Source organism: Ovis aries, chromosome 6, assembly GCF_016772045.2.
Source record: "Ovis aries strain OAR_USU_Benz2616 breed Rambouillet chromosome 6, ARS-UI_Ramb_v3.0, whole genome shotgun sequence".
In the NCBI taxonomy this organism is placed as follows: Eukaryota; Metazoa; Chordata; class Mammalia; order Artiodactyla; family Bovidae; genus Ovis; species Ovis aries.
Genome location: NC_056059.1, coordinates 105689124 through 105707148, shown reverse-complemented (window position 1 = coordinate 105707148; position 18025 = coordinate 105689124). Strand labels below are relative to the sequence as shown.

The following is an 18025-nucleotide window of genomic DNA, read 5'->3' as shown; positions in this document are numbered from 1 at the left end:
ACACGGGTTCGATCCCTGGGTCAGGAGTATCTCCCAGAGGAGGGCATGACAACCCACTCCAGTATTCTCGCCTGGAGAATCCCATGGACAGAGGAGCCTGGTGGGCTACAATCCATGGGGTCGCAAAGAGTAGGAAAGAACTGAAGCAACTGAGCATGGTATAAATTATGAAATAATTAGAAACAATTATGACCTATAAACTGGAAAAATAACCTGGAGAGTGCAAATTCCGTGAACTTGAGCATCAAGTACAGTAAAGAGGAGCAGGATGAGTAAGTTGACAGGAAGGTGCATTCGTTAATTTAAAAGTATTTATCAAGCACTCCTTATGTTGATCCGGCACCCAAGACACACTGGTGAATGGCAGAGAGACATGATCTTAGCTCTTGCATCTTACGTCTTGGAGGGGAGAGAGTGGGGGAGTGCTCAGACCCCAAGCGGCCACCCCCAACAAGTGCGTATTTATAGGACCCTGTCCAGTAAACTAATACTTTATGATGAGTGGCATGAACTAAGAATGAATAAATAGGGTGAGAGCTGGAGTCGTAAGAGAAGAGTTGCCTTTAATGAGCATGGACAGGAAAGGCTGCTGTGAGCACTGGAGGCAAGGCTGGGATGCTGGAGAAGGAAGTGGCCCTGTGAGGATCTAGGGAAAGGATGTGCAAAGGTCCTGAGGCAGAAACTCACTTGATGGGTAAAGAGAAGGCTGGAGTGTTGTCAGTAAGGAAGAAAAGTGATGTCAGAGGTGAAGTTGGATGGAAAGAGGGGCCCAGAGATGGAGGAACTTGTAGCTCTCTCGTAAGGAGCTAGGGTTTTATTTTCAGTGCAGTGGGACACTACTGGAATATTGAAGCAAGGAATTTGATCCAATCTCAAAATGTTAGCAATGTGGCTGTATTTTCAGTCTTTCATTCAGCAAGTTGTTAGTAATCACCTTCTATGCATATGACCCCATTCTAGTCCCGGGAGATGCAGAGGAGTAAGACTTAACCCAGTGGAGAAGCAGCCGGTTTCATTCATGGATTCATCCATTGACCAGTGTTCACGGAGCTCTCATACTCTATACAGTGAGACTGTTCTAGAACTTAGGGCAGAGCGTAGAACAAGGCCCTGATGCTGGGAAAGAATGAGGGCAGGAGGAGAAGGGAGCGACAGAGGATGAGATGGTTCGATGGCATCATTGACTCAACGGACATGAGTTTGAGCAAACTCTGGGAGATCGTGAAGGACAGGGAAGCGTGGCATGCTGCCTGCCGTCCATGGGGTTGAAAGTGTCAGACATGATTCAGTGACTGAACAGATGGAACAAAACAGACAATGTGTGTGCCTCCAAGGAGCTGACATTCTGTTGGGGGAGGGTTAGAGTAAGCACATAAAAATGTAAGTATGTAAAAATACTGAGTTTTTGAAAGAAAGGTCGTGCAAAATGAGAGGGAGGAGATGGTGGAAGGGTGCTATCTGAGACTGGCAAGGGGGCACAGAAGACCTCCTTAGGGGAGGTGACAATGGAGCAGAGATCTGAGAGATGGGAGGGAAGCCTCCATGCAGGTATCTGGAAGCAAGCAGCTTGTGTAGAAGCGACAGACGGTGCGCTGGCCCTGGTGTGATTCCCCGCTTGCAGCTCCCAAGGTGCTGATCCAGGTACCAAGATGCACCAGTGAGTGATACAGAGACGTGGTCTGTGCACATGCCAGCCTCAGGGAGGACCTTTCGAGGAAGGAGGAACCCCGAAGGCAGGGCCTCAGAGAGGAGCAGGACTCAGGCCTAGGTTCCATGTAACAGCTGAACTCGTTCTTTCACAAGAAGTAAGCTCCCCATCACTTGAGGTATACAAGGAACTGTGTTGATGGGACTCCATAGAAAGGAGCCAGGCTGACCTGGAGTCCAGCCCTGGCTAAGAAGGCCACCAATTCATTCACTGCCCACCCCTTCCCTCAATAACCCCTCACCAAGCACTCCATCTAGGCCAGGCCTGTCCCTTCAGCCCCCAGGGATCCTTGGAGGGGCGGGCATGGACAGGTGGTGTTCCCCAGTGGCAGGGGGTTATGAGCTTGCAGAGGAAGGGGGCAGTGGTAAATTTTAAAAGGTGAGAGTTTCTCAGGTGAGAAGAGAAGGCAAGGGAAGGGGATCCCGTAGGAACCACCGGGTGCAGGCCAGGTGTGGTTGGGACCTGCAGCTTGTCCTCGCTGGCTTTGCCCTGTCCAGCAAGGTAGCAGCTTTGTGGGCAGGAGAACTCAGGGTATGAAAACAGGCCAGCTGTGGGCAGCTGTGGTCCCGCCCAGCAGGAAGGGTTCTGTTCCCCCTCACCCTCAGGAGCCCGGGCTGAGCGGATCCCTATAGGCTTCAGCTTTTTGATTTGGAAATGATTCAGCTGTACTGAGGCTGGCATATCACAGCCAATCTGGGATGAAAACACAGCTGGAGCTGCTACTTCTGCAAAGACAGCACTCCCCAACTTCCAAGGGGAGTTTCTGTCTCAGCCTGAACATCTGCCACGGCCGTGGGAGCTGGGGACCCCGAGGATCTGAGGAGGACACCTGGAAAAGAAGAATAAGCTCAGCTGTCCGCTGAGGACACTCCAAGGAAAGTCAGGAAAAGCCCCAAGGCCTGTCGAGGTCACACATGCACAGAGCACTTCAACTTGGCCACGCAAGACTTATTCCAGCATCCCTCCTGGGTCTCCCATTTTAACTGTTTCCGTGGGCTTCCTTCCCTGTGCCCAACTCAGTGTCATCACTGGCGCAGCAGGGAGACCACATGTCAGATCCCTGCCACGTGTTAGATGAATGACCTTGGGCAAGTCGCCTCCCCTTTCTGAGACTCAGTTTCTTCATCTTTAAGCTGGGGATAACACGACCTACCTAGAAAGAGCAAGCAGCTCTTAATTACTATAATATAATTAATTATATATTAATATATATTAATTAATATATATGTTAATCACTTGATTAATTACTATAGCTCTGCACAGGCGGCCACACCATGGGCAGGCAGCACGTGGTAGGTATTATTATTTTTAAGCTGTTTGCATTGACTGAGAGGATCTATGGAAGGTCCAGTAGACCCGGGTTTGAATCCCTCCTCTGCCGCTGCCTGACCAGCTGTGGGACCTCAGTTGAGGGTTTTCACCTTGAGCCAGATTCCTACCTCAGCGGTTTGCCTGGGACCATCTCAGCTTGCCCTGGGTGTCCCGATGTCATTATCAAGAGCAGCCCCCAAGTCTCTGAAAACACATCATACAGTCTCCCCCACCCATTGATCAATGGGGCACGACATGGCCACCCTCAAAGATGAACTAGAAAAAAGCATAGGAAAACTCCTGATGAATCTGAAAATGCCTGCCCGCCGTAAGTCAGCCTCAGCCAAGTCGCGTTTACAGAAACGTCTTATAGCCAAAGAGAAGCAGTGATTAAATTCTATCATATAGCCAGGCACGAGGGCACCTTTGGCAGCAGGCAGCAGCATTTGTTGAAAACTTCGTTCTCCGCCTTTCTTGCTCTCAGCATGCTCATGTATTGAGTCTCCACAAAGCCCAGCTCCTGCCCTCTCCAAACTCACATTTGAAAGCCCTTTCCACTGTCTCTTCTGCTGCTGCTGAGTTCTTTTGGAGATCAGTTCGGTTTGTCCGGATTACTGACAACTTGAATTTTCTCTTTCCCCGCATCTCATAAACACAATAACCTCTGCTAATCAGTCAGGAGATAAGTTAATATGCCACTGCAGTGACCAACCACCACCGGGGTTTTTGAAATGCAGGATATTCTGTTTGCAAAGCTGGGACAAGCTAGTGGCCCAGGAGTCTAGATTATAAATCAACTGCTGTTCAGAAAAGAGCAGGCTGGCCTGGGCTTCAGTCTTGGGCAATGCAGGACTTTGAAAAACAAGGATGAGTTTCCCCACAAAGAGATGTTAAGTCAAGGACTCGAGGAAAGTAGTTTATTAATATTTGGGGGTTGATCCCAGGAAACACCTGAAAATGGACAACTGAAGTGGGAAAGGAAGGAAGTGGAAGGAAGAGATGTTCTTGCTGCATGCTAAGTCGCTCAGTCGTGTCCAACTCTGTGCGACCCTAGAGACTATAGCCTGCCAGGCTCCTCTGCCCATGGGATTCTCCAGGCAAGAACACTGGAGTGGGTTGCCATACCCTCCTCCAGGGGATCTTCCCAACCCAAGGAATGTACAATCCTGAGCATATTACTTCTTCAGGCAACCAGAGCAGAATCCTGCTGAAAAGCTATAGGAAATATACATTTTAGAGTCATCCCCTCAGAAGTATTTATCCCAACTCCCTGCTGTCAGTCTGGGGAGAAAGAGGTGTCAACTCCCCAGCCCTCTGGCTGATGGAAAGCCAGACAAAGCCGTGTGTTGCATCTGGCAGGAGGGTGCTGGGCCAGCTGCCCTGAGATGGGAGGGGGGCCTGAAATAAGGGTGGACCACCAACCACATGTGCTTCGGCATTCTGGGATCTCGAGACAGCACCATGAACCCACAGGATCTAAGATGCCATCTAGCCCGGGGACCATTACTCCGTTGGACCTGTATCCCCAGTGCCCAGCACTGCCTCAGCTCAGAGCCAACTCAGTCATTTGTGCACAGGGAATGAACATAGAAAACCACTCTGCCAAGACCCAGGCTCAGGGTGTGACTGCCTTGGCTCTATCCAGGCTGCCTTCAACTGCAGCACCCGTACCAAAGACCTTTCCTTATCCAGGCACCCTTGCATGTCTGCTTCAACAGCCCTTCCAGTGCTCAACCAAAGGAAGGATGTTGAAATGTGCCCAGGAGAGCTGACTACGGAGACCTCTGATCTCTGACTTTGTGGAAATGTAAACTCCTGACCAAGTTTCGTAGCATCATCAGAGGGTGTGAACCCACCAAGCAGAACAAACACATCACCGTGAGCTGGCCCTGATAGATTTGAACTGTGTTTTCCTACCTGCTAATTAGCTGCCTGCACTCATTCGAGTGTGCAGCTCTTCATTTTTAATTAGAATTAGCAGAGTCCATGTGGCCTTATGTGGCCTCTTTTCTCCTGAAATGCTTCAAAAGCATCCCCCAGAAACTCCAGCACAGAAACCTTCAACCTGAAGAATGGGTCTTCTTAACAGTCCAGATGAAAGAAATTCCACTGGAATAAAGTCTTTATCAAAACACACTAATTGGTAGTCAAGAGGGGACTCGCTCTGTGTTTCAGTGGAGCACAGTTCAAGAAGGCAGCTAAGTCTATGATTGATCCCATGCAAATTCCAGTGAGAATCACAGAAGATGAAGAAGAAATTACACAAACATTTTTCCAGCTTTTTTCTCAAGTTCTCAATGATCATGTCCTAACCAGCATCCTTATCTGCCTCCACACTCTCCCTTCACCAACGCAAGCTCCACTCAGTGCCCGGCAGTACTTTCCCATCACAAATCTGATTATGGCTATCTCCTGCCAAAGTCTTTTGGCTGGCCACTGCGCCTCCCACCTACAAACTCCAAACCCCACTGCGTAGTGATCTAGACCCTGGGATCTGCCCAGTGGACCCTCCAGGCAATGCCTCTTCTATCCTATCTCCCCCATCCTGAGCTGGAATCCCCCAAACACCATCCTCTAGACCCTGTCCCGTGTTCTGCCCCATGCTGGCCCCAGGACCTGGTTAGCCCGCCATCCACAGAGTAAATTTCCACTCACACTTACAAGACCTATTTAACTGTCATCATTTCCTGTCTAGTCATTCATTCCACAAGCATCTATTAATCATAAACATCTATTAATAGATGCAGGTTGCTACAGGGAGGAAAAGAAACAAGATATCTGCCCTCAAAGAATATAATAAGCAAGCAAAGAATAAAGGAATGAGGAGACAACATGACACCATCCACGGGAGGAATAGGTGGTGGGGACAGGGCCTCCTCCTTCTGTCTAGTTCAATTCGCACTTGAGTCTCACTTTTCCCTCCCTTCCCTTTCCTTAGGAGATATGCTCTATGCAAGCGAGAACACAGGCTGGGGTCAGGACCTCTGCTGGCTAACTTCTTGGGCTGTGGTTAGGCTGGGAGAAAGGGGAGAAAGGTGGCATAACTTATATACTATCACCTACTGGGAGCCACATACTATTCAAGGGTTCTCATGGCAGGAATACTGGAATGGATTGCCATTTCCTCCTCCAGGAAGTGAAAAGGGAAAAAGCTGGCTTGAAACTCAACATTAAAAAACCTAAGATTATGGCATCCAGCCCCATCACTTCATGGGAAAAAGTGGAAGCAGTGACAGATTTTATTTTTGGGGGCTCCAAAGTCACCACAGATGGTGACTGAGGCCATGAAATTAAAAGATGCTTGCTTCTTGGAAGGAAAGCTATGACAAACCTAGACAGTGTATTAAAAAGGTCCGTATACCTTGCTGACAAAGGTCTGTATAGTCAAAGCTATGGTTTTTCCAGTAGTCATGGACAGATATGAGAGAGTTGGACCATAAAGAAGGCTGAGCACCAAAGAATTGATGCTTTTGAACTGTGGTGTTGGAGAAGACTCTTGAGAGTCCCTTGGACTGCAAGGAGATCAAACCAGTCAATCCTAAAGGAAATCAGTCTTCAATATTCTTTGGAAGGACTGATGCTGAAGCTGAAATTCCAATACTTTGGCCACCTAATGTGAAAAGCCAACTCATTGGAAAATAAATACCCTGAGGCTTGGAAAGATTGAAGGCAGGAGAAGGGGGCAACAGATGATGAGATGGTTAGACAGCATCACTGACTCAATGAACATGAATTTGAGCAAACTCCAGGAAATAGTGAAAGAGGAGCCTGATAGGCTACAGTCCATGGGGTCAAAAAGAGTTGGACACGACTTAGCGACTGAACAACAAACAACAACTGGGAGCCAAGCCCATGATAAACCAGCTGCTATATCCCTTGTGACCTGAAGTGTGTCCAAAGCCAGGGGCATTCCCAGCAGTGGGAATAGTCAGTATGCGCAGGAACTAGGAATTCCCTGGAAGGATATTGACTAGAGCAGACAGGCTAGTTTGGAAATCCTGAAACATGGAGACTCACACTTCACCTCTCTGGCCTCAGTCTCTGAATTTGGCAGATGAGGGTGGGGCTGGACAGGTGGCACCTGATTCTTTTTAATATTTTATTTTATTTATTTATTTGGCTGTGCCGGGTCTTAATTGCAGCACATAGAATCTTTAGTTGCAGAATGCAAACTCTTAGTTGTGGCATATGGCATCTGGTTCCCTGGGACTGAACCCAGGTCCCCTGCATTGGGAGCACAGTCTTAGCCACGGGACCGCCAGGAAAGTTCCCAGGTGGTACGCAATTTTGCAGCATCTCTGGATGCAAAAGGAGCAAGCTGCCTTTGTTCTTTCAGTTCAGACCAGCGACTCCTGGTGACTTGTAATTCTTCCTTACCCATGGTTAACCATGTCTGATGCCATATCCCTATGGAATTTATCACTTGATTTCTGAAATAATTTAAATCTCCACAAAGGGAAAACTTTCCCAGAGCCTGACACACAGGAAGTACTTAACACATGAACTGTCTTTATGGTTAAAATTGCTCAGAAGAGGCGTGGTCCAGGAGAACATTAGTCTTGTGATGGCTTTGGCTTTCTTGACTTAGTGGGCCCCCAGATGCTGGCAGCTCCTTGAAATCAGAAGTTACATCTGCTTCTTACCATCGACATCCCAGAATCAGTGCTGCTGTGCTGTGCTTATTTGCTCAGTCATGTCCGACTCTTTGCGATCCCATAGACTGTAACTCACGAGGCTCCCCTGTCCATGGGGATTCTCCAAGTACGAATACCGGAGTGGGTGCCATGCCCTCCTCCAGGGGATCTTCCCAACCCAGGGGTAGAACCCAGGTCTTCTGCATTGCAGGTGGAATCTTTACCAGCTGAGCCACCAGGGAAGCCCAAGAACACTGGAGTGACTAGCCTATCCCTTCTCCGGGGATCTTCCCAACCCAGGAATCAAACCGTGGTCTCCTGCATTGCAGGCGGATTCTTTACCAGCTGAACTACCAGGGAAGCCCCCCAGCATCTGGCTCATAGTCAATACGCAATGAACATATATTAAGTGAATGAATGAAGAGAAGAAGAGCTATAGCAGTTGATATGATTGAGCCTTTGCTATGTATTGTACACTTTGCTAAGCACTGTCTCATTTTTTTTCATTTTTGTAAGTATTTATGTATTTGGTTGCTCGAGTCTTAGTTGAAGCACGCAGGATCATTGCTGCTTCCTGTGGGATCTTTCACTGCAGTGCACGGATCCTCTCTTGTTGCTCTGAGGCATGTAGGATCTTACTTCCCCAACCAGGGATCAAACCTGAGCCCCCCACTTTGCAATGCAGATTCTCTAATCCACTGAACCACCAGGGAAGTCCTCAGCCCTGTCTCATTTAATCCCCACATGATGCTAAGAGGTAGGAACTATATCTCTATCCTCATTTTATGGACGGGAAAATTTAGAGCCATGTGACTTGCCTGTGGTCACACACACAGGTTGGAAGTGGAGAGTTTATCTGACTCCAAAGCCAGTGCTCTTAGCCATTAGCCTGGGCGCCTTGGCATAGCCATAATTTACATGCGCCAAGTAAACAGGTTTTACCAAGGTTTCAAATAGCTCATCCCTGCGCTCAGGTTATAGGTGGGAAAACTGAGGCTTAGAGGAGGGTCAAAACCTCCCACCTTGCAGTTTGCAGAGCCAGAGGCACCCACTGAGTCAGGATGGGACAAACCTCGCAAGGGCTACAAGGGTGTGGGCATCCGAGCTCCCCAGAGACAAAAGGACAGCCCTGCCTCTCCCATTTGGCTGAACAGGCAGCCTCAAAGCTAAGGGGCTTCCCAAACATTCAGCCTCCTTCCTGCATCAACTGGGCTCTGGTGCCAGCTCCCTGTCCTCAAGCAGCAGGCTGTGCTTACCATCGTAAAACAAACCTCTTTAGAAACCCTGTCTTTATCCTCTGTCTAACATCTCCTAGGGAAAGAGCAAGGGAGACAATCTTTTCCCTAAAGCAGAAGCTCTTGGTTTTAGAACCAGGTCCGACTTCCCAAGTGGCACTAGTGGTAAAGAACCCGCCTGCCAATGCAGGAGACACAAGAGACGTGGGTTCTATCCCTGGGTTGAGAAGATCCCCTGGAGGAGGGCACGGCAACCCACTCCAGTATTCTTGCCTGGAGAATCCCATGGACAGAGGAGCCTGGTGGGCTACAGTCCATGAGATCACACAGAGTCGGACACAATTTGGCATGCACTATCATTTACAGCTTGTACTGCCTTGAACAAGCCATTCTGCTACTCTGTGCCTTGGTCTTCTCACGTGTCCAGTGGAGGATTAGGATGTGAACTAGTAGATTCTGAAACAGTAGATTTCAGAAAACTAGTAGATTCTGAAAATACTCAGCAAAGGACTTGGTACATAAACGTTGGATGAAAATGGGTGAGCAAATGAGCAAACAAGATAAAGCCTAGTGAAAAAATGCAGCAGAATAGCCATAAAGAATTTTCAAAATGATTACATTTGATTTAAAAATTTTAATAAGCTATTTTTCAAAGCTAGTACTCCAGGGGGAAATGTGTTTAAAGGATTATGTGATTTATAGACACACTGATGGAGATTTTTAAAGGGATTTCTAGACCTTTTAAAGGGCTTTTGAAATTGATGATAGTGGTTCCATTGAAGAATTTTAATGAATATGAATCATAAGAAAGTTTGGACAGCTGCCTTTTATTTCTCTTATGTAGAAATTGAGATTTTTCTCAGGTACCTGGCAAGAGCTAGGAAACAGCAGAGGAGGAGGAAGGGAACTAAAGGAAATGTTTAGGGAAGCTTGCCAGGAGCATAAATGTCAGGACACACACACATTGCTAAGCTTGCTGCATCTGATCCTCAAAACAATGCTAAGGGGTGGGAACTAGTCTTAGCATCATTTCATAGATGTGAAAATGGAGAGCCATAGATGTCCTTACCTCCAGTACTCTTGCCTGGAGAATCCCATGGACAGAGGAACCTGGCGGGACTACAGTCCATGGGGTCGCAAAGAGTCGGACACGACTGAGTGACTTTCACTCACTCACTTGGTCACATAGCCAGTAGAGAGAGATGTGGGAATTGAAATCAGATTTGTCTCCTGCAGGAGAAAGGTTGAAAGGCTAGACCTGTGTCAGACAGCTCCTCATGGTGCACACCAGGGTTGCAGTTGTCCAAGAAAACTTGATTGTCACAACAGCGGAGCCAGAGACACAGAAGCTGAGTGCCATATACTGCCCAGTGCCCTTAACCATGAATAAATACATCCCATCCCATGCACTAACCACTGTGTGATACCCCCAGCCATGCTCTAACTATCATGTGGTACTACCACATAGGGCACAAAAAAAGTGAAAGTGAAGTCGATCACTCGTGTCCAACTCTTTGCGACCCTATGGACCGTAGCTCACCAGGCTCCTCCATCCATGGGATTTCCCAGGCAAGAATACTGGAGTGGGTTGCCATTTCCTTCTCCAGGGGATCTTCCCGACCCAAGGATTGAACCTGGGTCTCCCGCATTGCAGGCAGACTCTTTACCATCTGAGCAACCAGGGAATCCTACGACCACATAGTCATGATAATTAAGTGAAATAATGTATGTTAAGAGCTTTTCCCAATGCCTGCCACAGTTACCACCACCATCATTCAGCAGCTGCAGCAACACCATTATCTCTACCTTCATCATTATCACCATCATTTCTGTCATGATCACTGTCATTATCACCATCCTTGCTAGCATCATCACTACCACCATCACCATCATCACCATCATTATCACTAGCATCATTATCATCACCACTGCCACCATCATTACTAGCACCATCATCACCACCAGTGGCATTATCACCACCATCACCATTACCACTACCATCACCATCACCATTGTCATCACCATCACCACTCTCATCACCATCACCACTCTCATCACCATCACCATTGTCATCACCATCACCACTCTCATCACCATCACCACTCTCATCACCATCACCATTGTCATCACCATCACCATCACCACTCTCATCACCATCACCACTCTCATCACCATCACCACTCTCATCACCGTCACCACTATCATCACCATCACCATTGTCATCACCATCACCACTCTCATCACCATCACCACTATCATCACCATCACCACTCTCATCACCATCACCACTCTCATCACCATCACCACTCTCATCACCATCACCAGTATCATCACCATCACCACTCTCACCGTCACCACTCTCATCACCATCACCACTCTCATCACCATCACCATTGTCATCACCATCACCATCACCACTCTCATCACCATCACCACTCTCATCACCATCACCATCACCAGTATCATCACCGTCACCACTCTCATCACCGTCACCACTCTCATGACCGTCACCACTATCATCACCATCACCATTGTCATCACCATCACCATCACCATCATCACTCTCATCACCATCACCACTATCATCACCATCACCTCTATCATCACCATCGCCATTGTCATCACCATCACCATCACCAGTATCATCACCATCACCATCACCATCACCACTATCATCACCATCACCTCTATCATCACCATCACCACTATCACCATCATCACCATTACCATCACACTGTCATCACCGTTACCGTCATCACTCCTGTCAATAGACCTTGGGCTAATCACCCCGCTTCTTTGAGTTACAATTAACTCATAAAATGGGAGGAAATAATGCAGATGAGTTTAAAACTTTTTTCTGGTAGCTGACAATTATTGAATAACTTAACATTTATTCAGTACCTCACTTGAGGCAGACTTATACTAAGTGATTGCACACAGTAGTTCATTTAATCCTCACAAACCCCCTCCTCCCACTAGTAAGTCCCTTCTATCTTACCTCGCTTGTGATAGATCTGCACTCTAGAGGGATCTGGTGGACCCAGAACAGGATCCTACCTGTTCTTACTGACACCAGAGCCCTAACCCACCATGTCTCACCTTCTATGGCTGGGGAGTTTGAAGGAAATAATGGAAATGAAAACCCATAGGCACAGTGGGCTGTGCAGGATTGCCATGGTTGCTTATATTTGTCATGCGAGGGTGGCCTGAAGGCCTGAGAAGGAGGGAGAGGAGACATGATGTAGATGTCCTGTGAACCTAGGGGTCTTAACCGTTCCTCCACTGATCTTGCAAACCTTTACAGAGTACCTGGTATGTGTGTCCTAGGTCCTGTGCTGGGAGGAGGCACCATTACCGTGGCCTCAGCCCTGAACAGCAAACAGAGCGCACGGAGGCAGGTTTGTCAACATTCTGCTCCACTGTAAACTAATAAACCGGCGGCAGCAGTGTTAATAAGTTACCTGCAGATGCTTCCAAACACACCCAGGGCAGTCAGGAAGGTGAAACACCAGCCCTCGGCCCTGTTCAGGCTTCAGCAGAGCTGTGAACTGCCCCCCGGGATGTGCAGCAAGGCTCATGGCAGTGGGTGTGTGGCACACTCGCCAACACAGTCACACATGCCCCATAGACCTGAGGCTGGTTGTGTCCCATTTTAGCGTGCAGCCATTGTTCCTGCACGTCATTTTGATAGACACCTCCAAGATGAAGCGTCCACCTTTCTTGTAGCAAACAGTATATCAAACCTGTTCAAAATCAATGTCAAGCATTTACTTCAAGTATGTAAATATCAGTCACCTGTCTACTCTGCCAGGCCAATGGAGATGCCAGGTTCCCTGGAGGGCTCACAGTCTAGCAAGGGAGGGGCAGGGCATGGGGCATGGGTGGTCCATTCTGAGTCATTTTTAAGGTGCAGAGTCCAAAGCTTGCTGGCAGCCTGCTGGGGCAGTCGTAGTGAAAGCTCTGGAGAGACACAGGCTTTAGCTGGTCCTGGCTGTGTGACCTTGGGTTGCTTGGTTGAACCTGACGATGAGTGCTGTGGTTTCAGGGTGCAACGCTCACCCTGAAAGCTTTGTATCCATGGGGTGGCAACTACCCAAATCAGCCCCTTCCATCCATCCCCACCGCCACCATCCGAACCCTGTAGACCAGCTCCTGCCAGCCCCAATAGCCTCCTGCATCAACCTCTGCCTCCTCCAGTCCTTCCTCCAAACAGCAGTGGTCTCTATGGAACACAAACTGATCACACCAACCCTTCCTTTAAACCCCTCATCGGTTTTCCTCAGTGACAGCCCCTCTCCTTGATCTCCAGAGGCTGCTAAACTGGCCCTGCTCAGCTTTGTCATCCCATCCCCTTCCTCTATCCTCTTCCTCAGATGTCCAAACAGGATAGCCTCTGTTATAGACTTTGCTGTTTTTCAGTCGCTCAGTCACATCAGAGCCTTTGTGACCCCATGGACTGCAGCTCGCCAGGCCTCCCTGTCCATCACCATCTCCAGTACCTTGTTTAGACTCATGTCCATTGAGTCGGTGATGCCATCCAACCATCTCATCCTGGGTCATCCCCTTCTCCTCCTGCCCTCAATCTTTCCCAGCATCAGAGTCTTTTCCAACGAGCAGGCTCTTTGCATCAGGTGGCCAAAGTATTTGGAGCTTCAGCATCAGGCCTTCCAGTGAATATTCAGGGTTGATTTCCTTTAGGATTGACTGGTTTGATTTCCTTGCAGTCCAAGGGACTCTCAGAAGTCTTCTCAATCCTTTTCATCCCTCAGGGTCTCTGCCCTTTCGTCCTTCAATCGGCATGATTGTCCCAAATCTTCACAAGCTGCATCTCCTCCTTCGAGCCGTATCTCCACCATCACCTGCCCAGAGAGCTCTCCCCACCACTGCTAACGTGGATCTCCACCCCCTCCATTGCCTTGAGCATTTCCTCCAGCGCTTATCGCATGCTGCATTAGTTATCATTCCCCCACTTCCTTTGTAATAAACAAGTCATCCTTTCTCCCCCAACAGATAAGGGAGTCTCAGAAGCACAGGGGCATGACCACGCTCCTCCAGGACTGTGGGGCCAGCCCCAGCACAGTCAATAATCACTGAATCTTGATGGAATGAGTGAATCCAGCCTATGTGTGTGTGCTAAGTCGCTTCAGTCATGTCTGACTCTTTGCGACCCCCTGGATTGTAGCCTGCCAGGCTCCTCTATCCATGGGATTCTCCAGGCCAGAATACTGGAGTGGGTTGCCATGCCTTCCTCCAGGGGATCTTCCCAACCCAGAGATCAGACCCGAGTCTCTCATGTCTCATGTATTGGCAGGCGGGTTCTTTACCCCTGTTGCCACCTGGGAAGTCCAACCTAGTGATTCCCAAACTGAGACAGGAGAGCCTAGAAGACGAATCATCTCTCATTTGGGAGGACCAGGTCAGAGAAATGGTTTGTGTATCTTTAGGGGTTACAGGCTATAATTCCAACACTCATGCCCAAAGGTGTCACTTTCCCAGGCAGAGCTGCCTCTTACCAGGAGGGGCTCCCCTGCCAAATAGAGATGCGTGCTGGTGGCCAAACCTCCCTGGGATGATTAACCCGTGCCCTGGCTCTGGTTGCAGGTGGCATTCCCTTCATCCTGACCAGCGAGTTCTTCCAGCAAGCCGAGCGGCCAGCTGCCTTTACCGTGGTGGGCACCGTCAACTGGCTCTCCAACTTCGCCATCGGCCTCCTCTTCCCATTCATTCAGGTGAGACTGACAAGGGGGCTCTTGGTCATGAGATCCCCTCCAAGTGATGGATGATTCATAACGCAGAGGTTGATTCTCTCTCAAATGGAAACTCTGTTGGCCTGAGGATAGGAGAAATGTGCTTTGGCCCAAACTCGAATCCTCTTTCTCCCTCCTGTATCTTTTGGGAGTTGCCCCTGAGTGCTAAGGGCTGTCATGGGGCAGATTCGCATCACTGAAGGTCTGCAGGGAAACCTCGGTGAGAATCTCAAACGTGCAATGCACTTGCCCTGGTGTGAGACAAGGTCTGTGTCATGGTTCCAGTGCCCATGCCACCCCGCCATGCCTGTAGCACCCTCATTGTCTTCAGCATCACCACAGATAATGGGGGTCATTGTCCCAAGGGTGACCACCATTGACAGGAGAATGATAACCCAGGGAACAGAGACAAGTTCTCTTTGTGTAAGGAGGCCAGTGTGGCTGGAACCAAAGGCGCACAAAAGACAAGAGAGGAGATAAATGATATCAGAGAGCTCTCCAGGGCCAGGAACACAAAATACAAGGACTTTGCAAGTGTTCCTCACAGAGCAAGGGGCCAGCTGCACTCCAAGAGGGAGGATCAGGCTTCCCTGCTCTAAGGCCCACCAGAGCTCCCCACTGCCCAGAGAGCAGATGACACCACTGGCGAAGGTGAGACTCCATCAGAAACCTCTGAGCAAGAACCCACCCCCCATTTTGGGGGCTTAATTCAACCTTCCCCAGCCCCTCCATTAATTCTCTGCCTGTTCCTTGACTAGCACCAAGCCCAGCACATTTCAGAGACTCTGCTGCAGGCAGGCCCACATAATGGGAACTCCTGCATGCCCAGTTGTGGAGCAGTTACTCTGCACCAGGCCCCTGGCATGGGGTTTTAGGAATTCACGACACCCTCAGGCAGCCCTGCACTGTGGTTTCTCATCCTCTCCATCCTACAGAGAAGCTGAGGTTCAGGGAGTAGACAGGGTCAGCCCAAGGTTCCAAGTCATCATTCAAACTGGTGGCTCTGCCCAGCCCCCTCTTCCTCTTCCGCATTCTCCATCTACTGCTCTGTCCTCTCAGTCTCAGAGTTAAGGGCTGCCCCACTGTGTAACTTGTAAAGCATCCTGACTTAGTTACAGCCACTGCATCTCTGAAACATAAGTAACACAGGGAGACCATGGACCAGGGAATCCACATCCATCTACTCCATCCTCGGGGCACGTTTGTCTGGCCGTGCTCAGAGCATAACAAGTTGTCTGTTCAACTGACTTCAACCCTTCAATGGCTTCTCCTAGTTTGGCTCCAAGCCAACACAGCTGGGCGTCAGTAAAATATTCATTGTTGTGGGGAAAATTCTCTTCCAATTGTTTCTCTCTCAGCTCACGGCTTCCCATCTTCCTATAGATTAAGCGGAGATTCTGTCCCAGATATTTTTTCCCCCCTAGCATATGGTGGCTCAGACGGTAAAGCATTCTGCCTGCAATAAGGGAGACCTGGGTTCTATCGCTGGGTCAGGAGGATCCCCTGGAGAAGGAAATGGCAACCCACTCCAGTACTCTTGCCTGGAAAATCCCATGGATGGAGGAGCCTGGTAGGCTACAGACTATGGTGTCACAAAGAGTCGGATACAATTGAGCAACTTCACTTTCTGCCCCAGAGCTTTAGGGATGATGATTGGCAGAACCCTCCCCTTCTGGAATAACTGCCCAATGGTAGGTGGAGGAATGTGGCCAGTCTCACACCTGCCAGTTAAGACCTTGGCATGGCAGTAATGTGTGTTCCAGGCAAACTCCCATGAGTGAAAATCCCATAGCCACACCTTACCTAAGGAGAAATGCATGCTGCCTAGTGTCCGGAAGGAGAAAAACCAGAAAGTTTGTGTCCTTCCCCTCCCTAGGCTGCTTCTCAAGGAGGGAAGTCAGGCTCAGCAGGCTTGGGAGACTTGCCCGAGGCCCGGGAGCTGGTGAGAATCTGTAAGAACACAGTCACAGCCACAGACTTCGTCTCCCATCATGGTTTTTACAGGTTTCACACTCCTTCCACAATAACCCAATAACTGATGGCTTTGAAGATGTGTTAGAGGTCACCCTCATTCCAACCAACTCAGTTCCAGCTGGGCGCTCACCTGGCAGGAGCCTGAGAGGTTTCTGGTATCATTGTTCATGCTGGGTCACCCTGCTGTGATGAGCCAGGGCAGAGTAGGACCCTCAGTGCCATAATATCCCTTCTGCAAGAGCCATATGCCAAGACTGTCACCACATCTGTGGATGCTGCCCTTTGCGCTATCAGGATGCTCTCATAGAGAAGTCATAGGGATGCTGAGAGCCTGGTTGGGGGCAGGGGACAAGATGAAGGAGGGCACAGCCTTATTTAAAGGCTCAGGGGCAGAAGTGGTGCCCCCTATCCACAGAGCCAGGCCCCACTAGGCACAAGTGATACACCTGTGCATGCCAGTCTTACAGTGTCCAGACTGGCTGATTCCTCTCAGAGGCATCAGGGCACAGGTGTCATAGAAGGGCTGGGGGAATCACTCTTTACAGGTACAAGTTTCAGGGCTTGCGGCAGTTCAGGGAGAAGTATAGGGGCTGGCAAAGAAAGACAGGGCTGGGAAGGCCTGGAAGCCAGGTCTCTGATCCATTCCCTGGGAGGCATCAGGCTCAGGTCGTGTCACTGCCTTTGGCATTTGGGGCAGAAAGTGAAGAGGAACTAAAGAGCCTCTTGAGGAAAGTGAAAGAAGAGAGTGAAACGTTAGCTTAAAGCTCAACATTCAGAAAACTAAGATCGTGGCATCCAGTCCCATCACTTCATGGCAAATAAATGGAGAAACAGTGGAAACAGTGTCAGACTTTATTTTGGGGGGCTCCAAAATCACTGCAGATGGTGAGTGCAGCCATGAAATTAAAAGACACGTACTCCTTGGAAGAAGTGTTATGACCAACCTAGACAGCATATTCAAAAGCAGAGACATTACTTTGCCAACAAAGGAAATGGCTACTCACTGCAGTATTCTTGCCTGGAAATCCCCATGGACAGTGGAGTCAGGCAGGCTGCAGTACATGGGATCGCAAAGAGCTGGACACAACTGAGTAACTAAATGACAACAACAGCAAAGGGTCTAAATGATTGTGGATTTGGTCTTGTCAAATTCCTCAAGCATATTATTTAGGGGAACCAATTTAGGGTAGAAGCTAGTGGTCAGAGCAGGCATGGCTATCCCCCTTACCGACCTGAGGAATCCTGCGTCAAGCCCCTGGCATGGCGCGGAGGCCACTCTCCCCAGCACTGAGATGAACACTGGTTCTTGTCAGCCTGCAGGGCAGACCTGCTCATCACCACGTGCCCCTGGGCTCCCAGCTGACTGATGCTTCTGCGTGCTGAGAGGCCCGGGCAATCACTCCGTGGATCTTCCTA

General features: G+C 49.2%; 1 protein-coding gene across 3 annotated transcripts in view; it reads left to right on the top strand.

Annotated features, from left to right (window-relative positions):
* SLC2A9 (solute carrier family 2 member 9) overlaps positions 1-18025 on the top strand; it is a 216777-nt gene that overhangs the window by 176631 nt on the left and 22121 nt on the right. For all 3 annotated transcript variants that reach the window (XM_042251651.2, XM_015096629.4, XM_042251652.2), the window contains one exon: positions 14490-14617. In XM_042251651.2, the coding sequence (XP_042107585.1) occupies positions 14490-14617 (128 nt within the window). The remainder of the gene's footprint in view (positions 1-14489; positions 14618-18025) is intronic.